Source organism: Kryptolebias marmoratus, linkage group LG11 (genome assembly GCF_001649575.2).
Source record: "Kryptolebias marmoratus isolate JLee-2015 linkage group LG11, ASM164957v2, whole genome shotgun sequence".
Classification (NCBI taxonomy): Eukaryota; Metazoa; Chordata; class Actinopteri; order Cyprinodontiformes; family Rivulidae; genus Kryptolebias; species Kryptolebias marmoratus.
In genome coordinates this window covers 26,598,149-26,604,117 of record NC_051440.1, presented here as the reverse complement: position 1 = coordinate 26,604,117, position 5,969 = coordinate 26,598,149, and the positions used below count along the sequence as shown (strand labels likewise).

Sequence of the window (5,969 nt, the reverse complement as noted above, 5' to 3'; positions counted from 1 at the left end):
CCTCTGTTCTGCAGCTTTTAACCTCTGTTCTGCAGCTTTTAACCTCTGTTCTGCAGCTTTTAGACTCTGTTCTGCAGCTTATAGCCTCTGTTCTGTAGCTTATAGCCTCTGTTCTGCAGCTTTTAACCTCTGTTCTGCAGCTTAAATAAATAAAGGGTGGACCCGACCCCGTCAGAAGCTGCAGCTCCAGCTCATTTCTGAACGAACATTCGGCTGCAGGCACAAAAACATTTTGGAGGTTCAGGATTTCTGACCTGCTGAAGCTCAAACTCTGTGGAGAAACGTTCAGTGACTCCGTTGATGAGGTTGGAGAAGGAGAACGATCCTCCACCGTACCTGCGAGAGGACAGAAGACATGAGAGACACTTCACCGGAGACGCTGACGCAATAAGAGACAAAAGACATGAGACAGGACATGAGACGGTTATTTAAACATCATTCTGCTGCTTGAAATTAAAGCCTAAAAATAAAAACTGAAGACCCAACTGTGCTGTGCAGAATTTAAAGACCAGGTGATTTAGGGGTGCTGAGGGTGCTGCAGCACCCCCTGATGGCTGCTAGAGGGCATTCAGCCCCAAATACATAGTTAAAGGATCAGCTGAACACCTAAAATCTCAGAAACATTTCACAGAAAGGTTAAATGAGTCAAACCAACAACTGGTTTATCTACAGACGGGTTTATGAGGACCAAAGATCACCAGAGGAACAGCAGAATGACCAATAAAAGCTGTCACTCTGAGTAAACATGATGGTATAAAGCTTATCTGCTCGTATGACGTGTGTGCTTCAGTTCTCACGGATGTTCTTATCTGCGTGTGAGCCTCTGACTCTGGGCTTCAGCTCCTTAAAGCTTCACGTCGAGGCCGAACTCAGCAGATGTCCAACTCACTCTGTGAAGATGTATGACCACCGAGCCCGGACAAAGTCCCACGCCAGAGACTGGCCAATCACATTCTGGGCGATGTAGACGATGGTGGAGGTGGCGTCCTGCTTCCGGATCTTCTCTGAATCCAACGTGTACTCCAGGTACCTGAGCAGGTGGAACAGAGGGGGAACAGGACGTGTTTGTGCTGGTCGGATACCATCTGTGTGCGTTAATGAAGCTGCTGATGAATCCGACCTGTTCAGGAGCCACGATTCTTTGGTGCACGCCAGAGCATAACGCAGTTTTTCAGCTTCTGTAGCGATGGTGGCATTTTCAAACTTTGACCAGGCAAAGTTCCATTCTTTAGCGCCCCCTGCTGCGATGGCATTACAGTACACCGTGGAGCGCAGGTTGGGGTGGATCCTGAGGAGAGACCATGATGGAGGCTCAGGCTCTATGACTCAAAGAGGTTCTGCAGTGAGGAGCGCACAGATACTTTTACACACTCACGTGTTGTTGCCTGTATCCATCCAGCTTTTAAACAATGTGGTCACCAGAGTCTGACACTCATCCAGGCCTGTCCGGCATGCCAGGCTGATGGCGTTCACCTGATTATACCTGCGGGACGCAAGAACATTCACAGACCAGAGACCTCAGAAACACTGGAGCAGAAATCCAAGCTTTGATTATTGTTCACTTCGCACATGTGAGGGGGTTTGATTTGATTCAAACTGAAACACTGAAGCAAGTAAAACTGTAACATGATTCTCAGCCGTTGATCTGAGTTCTTGTTTAATCATGAAGTAAAATGAAAAACGAATCGTAGTTTCTAGTTTTAAGGCTGATAAATTAATATTCACCTATTTCATCATCAGATTTCACACCTGATACTGGTGTAAATCAGAGTGTTGTCTGCATATAATTCAGTAGAACCAAAGGGACAAATAACACACCTGATACTGACACAAACTACAAAATAAAACTAAAAATATGTAACTGATGAATTATAGTGTCTATAAAGCAGCAGGCAGCTCTCTGGTAGTCCTTTTGTGTAACTGATGTCCACAGTTTCTATAAAAGAATGGTTCAATTATTACACAGAACCAGAACGAGCAGCAGGACAACCTGCAACAGCAGCGTCTTCTTTAAAGGAGGAACAGTTCACAAACACATCAGGCTTCTGAATATTTATCCTGAACTCATGAGTCACGTAAAGACAAACGATCAACCAGATCTGGACAGAACCGGTTCTAACGCCACCTCTTCACTCAGGCCTTATCACAGAGCGCTCTCTGGGTTCAGGTCTTTACTTACTGGTCCATGTGTCCCTCCGGAACCTTGGTCCAGTTTTCTGTAATGCCATGGTAGTACTCGAACAGTCCTTGGACCTGGTTCCTCAGATATTCCTGCAGACAGAAGAAGCTCAGAGGTTCAGGAGAAGATCAGGATCATCAGAGAAGCTGTGGTGCTCGTGGAGGAGGACGTGCACCTGCATGTATCCGTACACTTCGCTGCGGTCGAACATCAGGTAGAAGAAGTCCAGGTTGTTCAGCGCCGACTCCCACGGCATGTAATCCCTCTCGTTCTTCAGGTAATTGGTGGTTCGGAGTGCCAAAACCGTCGAGATGATCTTCGCTCTTTAAAGCAGAAGAAGGAGAAGATTAATTGGATCTCCTGAACAGAACCGGCTGTCTGTGGTGTGTTAGTCTGAGCTCTGAGGGGATTTTATGTTTTCATGGTGGCTGAAAGCTTCAGGACCGATCTGAGAAGAGGAGCAGCGTGAGGAAGAGGAGGGTCTGCTGTGAACAGAGCTGTAAAGTCCTGAGAGCATCAGAGATTCTTCTGCCATCTTTGAACCTTGTTTCTGGTTCTGAGTTTCTCCTTCGTGTCCTCCTGACACCAGGCTTACCTGGCCAGGTTGAAGGCGTCGTCCACCAGCTGAGCTCTGTTGATCACCGGGATCATCTGGAGCAAAGATGTCAGCTGACGTTACTCTGATCAGAGGGAAACCATCGGCTCTCAGATCTGGGATCTTACTTCGTGGTTGGTGCTCAGAACCTCCAGCAGTTGCTCCCAGTTCTCTGGGTTGTAGTTGACCCTGTAGTAACCCGTCACGTTCAGGTTGGCCAGAACCCAGTCGGTACCGGACACCTTCATCTCTGGAAATGTATCTGCAGAAAAAAACATTTACTTTTCTGTGGATGAATTCTGTAGGTAAAAATACTTCTGCACACTTTGAGCTGGTTTAGCTGTTAATTAATCAAAACGTTCAGCTTGGTTGGGAATATTCTTCAAATAGAAATAATAGAAACCCTCACAGAAATGCATTCAGACCTCTTCAGTTCTGCTACTTTTAGATTTTAACTAATTTCTGCTACGTTATATTTAATGTTTTTAAACATTTTATTTCTGTTCAGTAAAATGACAAAAGAAAAACATTTTGATAAATCTGTTTCATCTCTCTTTTAGATTTAATTATTGTTGAGACGGCTGGTTTACCTGATTTCTCCTTCAGCCATGTGACGCCGACCTGAGTGACTCCATTCTTCATCCACCTGATGGGAACGATCCACTCGTAGCTGCAGCAGAAAGATTCACATCAACACTTCTTTAAACGAACCAAAACTGAAGGTTTTCATCAGGAAACAGCAGCTCGGGTCAATAAAACAAACTAAATACAGAAAATATGGAGGAAAAATGGAACAGAAAACTGAATTCAAAGCACTGTCAGGGATGGATCAATGGTTGGATGAACAGACGATGGATGGATCAATGGTTGGATGAACAGACGATGGATGGATCAATGGTTGGATGAACAGACGATGGATGGATCAATGGTTGGATGAACAGACGATGGATGGATGAATGGTTGGATGGACAGACGATGGATGGATGAATGGTTGGATGGACAGACGATGGATGGATCAATGGTTGGATGAACAGACGATGGATGGATGAATGGTTGGATGGACAGACGATGGATGGATCAATGGTTGGATGAACAGACAATGGATGGATGAATGGTTGGATGGACAGACGATGGATGGATGAATGGTTGGATGGACAGACGATGGATGGATGAATGGTTGGATGGACAGACGATGGATGGATCAATGGTTGGATGAACAGACAATGGATGGATTACCTGAACTCGGACGGCGTGGTGATGTTAGAGTTTGGGTCCAACAGGAAGTGCTGCTGGGAAGCGCTGCCGGTGGCGGCGTTGATGGTGACAACAGGAAACCCCATCTGCAGGACCCAGGTGTTCATGATGTTCTCCACGGAGTCAGGAAGCTGCGTTCCCGTCTCGTTTGCAGCCTGTAGAACCGAAACATCAGAAACATGACAGGAAAATGGATGAAACGCCGTTGGATACCAGCTGATGGAACACGTTCTGATAATTGTCAACTACTTCCTGTTTTAAGCTGAAAAACATGTCGGTCGGTCACATGACTCAAGCGTCCGCGTGGTTTGACCTCCGTGTATTTTATTAGGGAAATTTACTGTAAATAAAGTTTAAAAAATACATAAACTAAAGTCATAACAGCTGTCTCCTGAGTGAGCTGAGCGTTGGGATTTATGAACAGATAAATTCTGCAGGAGTTTGATGCCAAAAAGGTGCAGAGAAGAAGAAGAGTGAACGCTGACTCAGCGTTTACACGATAATCTGCTTTAAACGACAGGAAGTCTTGATGCAGATGTGCAGACAGAAAGGAGGAGGTACCATCTGCAGATGTTTCCACAGGTCCTTGTAGACGGTGGTCTTAAAAGCAAACTCCCTCAGGTAGGTCTGCAGGCGGACAGGTGAGAGACAGGAAGCAGGTAAATCAGAGACGTCACCTGGAAGGGTAAACTTCCGCAGCGCAGCATCACGTTGTTGTTACCTGCAGCCCTTTGGTGAAAACGTTTTCGGTCAGGAAGTCTGACAGCATCCTGAGGACAGAGGCTCCCTGAGGACGAGACGAATAAAACCATCTGTGAGCTGCGTTCATTCAGACAAACCATCCAGATGTTTCTGCTGCTCCTGCTTCCACCCCCAACATCTGGATGGAGGATTTCTGTTACTGGAAGCACGCAGTGAACCAGCTTACAGTTTAACAGCCTGTAGATTTCACTGATGCTCTAAGTTGATTCATGGATGATGTACTTTGAACTGTTCTTATTGTTTCCAACAATGTTTAGTGATATAGTTTTAACGATGTTGTTAAGTTTTAGTGGACTCAGCAGTTTTTCAGATTGGTTCTGTTATATTTACGCTGCAGAACGAGACAGACATGTCATCAGAAGTCTTTCTTGCTTAAATAAAAGTTAAAGAATAAACTCGTTTCTTTTATTAAAAAGCCCTCAGTCTTCATGAACCCGTTCCTCCTTAAAGCTGTAAATAATTAGCAGTGGAATAACGTCCCGATGGTTGTGTAACGTTTGCTCACCTTGCTGTATGAGATGGCATCGAACAGCTCGCTGATCTGAGCTGGTTTCTGGATGTCTTCTTCTTTGGAGGACAGAGGGTGAGACGAGGACAGAGCATCCACAGCAAACACTCTGTGGACATCGCTGAGGACGATCAGGTCTTTCTGTCAGGAAGCAGGAAACGTTTCTGTCAGAGGAACGCCGTCAGCTTCCTGCAGAGATGAAGATTAAATCCTCACCACGTTCCAGCTGGGTTCGGCCTCGTCTGCTCCCAGATACTCCACATACGATGCAAACCCCTCGTTCAGCCACAGATCGTTCCACCACTGCAGCGTCACTAGGTTCCCGAACCACTGAGGGGCGGAACCAGAACCTTATCTCAGGTTAAAACAAGTTTAAACATACAGATGTAGCTTTTAACAAACTAAACTTTTAAAATTATATTCTGGAACTAAGAAAACCTGGTCCTGTTGGAGCTCTAAACCCGGTCCTGTTGGAGCTCTAAACCCGGTCCTGTTGGAGCTCTAAACCCGGTCCTGATGGAGCTCTAAACCCGGTCCTGTTGAAGCTCTAAACCCAGTCCTGATGGAGCTCTAAACCCGGTCCTGATGGAGCTCTAAACCCGGTCCTGTTGGAGCTCTAAACCTGGTCCTGTTGGAGCTCTAAACCCGGTCCTGTTAGGAGCTCTAAACCC

General features: G+C 45.9%; 1 protein-coding gene across 1 annotated transcript in view; it reads right to left on the bottom strand.

The window, feature by feature from the left end:
- The window catches only part of LOC108251442 (aminopeptidase Ey-like), an 18,273-nt gene that overhangs the window by 3,264 nt on the left and 9,040 nt on the right, over window positions 1-5,969 (bottom strand). The window contains exons 7-20 of the mRNA XM_017441758.2: window positions 5,515-5,628; window positions 5,296-5,439; window positions 4,750-4,815; window positions 4,590-4,655; window positions 4,011-4,183; window positions 3,365-3,444; window positions 2,903-3,036; window positions 2,775-2,830; window positions 2,355-2,502; window positions 2,180-2,271; window positions 1,376-1,483; window positions 1,121-1,288; window positions 890-1,030; window positions 255-336 (exon numbers count right to left, since the gene is read on the bottom strand). Coding sequence (XP_017297247.1) covers window positions 255-336; window positions 890-1,030; window positions 1,121-1,288; window positions 1,376-1,483; window positions 2,180-2,271; window positions 2,355-2,502; window positions 2,775-2,830; window positions 2,903-3,036; window positions 3,365-3,444; window positions 4,011-4,183; window positions 4,590-4,655; window positions 4,750-4,815; window positions 5,296-5,439; window positions 5,515-5,628 — 1,572 coding nt within the window. The remainder of the gene's footprint in view (window positions 1-254; window positions 337-889; window positions 1,031-1,120; window positions 1,289-1,375; window positions 1,484-2,179; window positions 2,272-2,354; window positions 2,503-2,774; window positions 2,831-2,902; window positions 3,037-3,364; window positions 3,445-4,010; window positions 4,184-4,589; window positions 4,656-4,749; window positions 4,816-5,295; window positions 5,440-5,514; window positions 5,629-5,969) is intronic.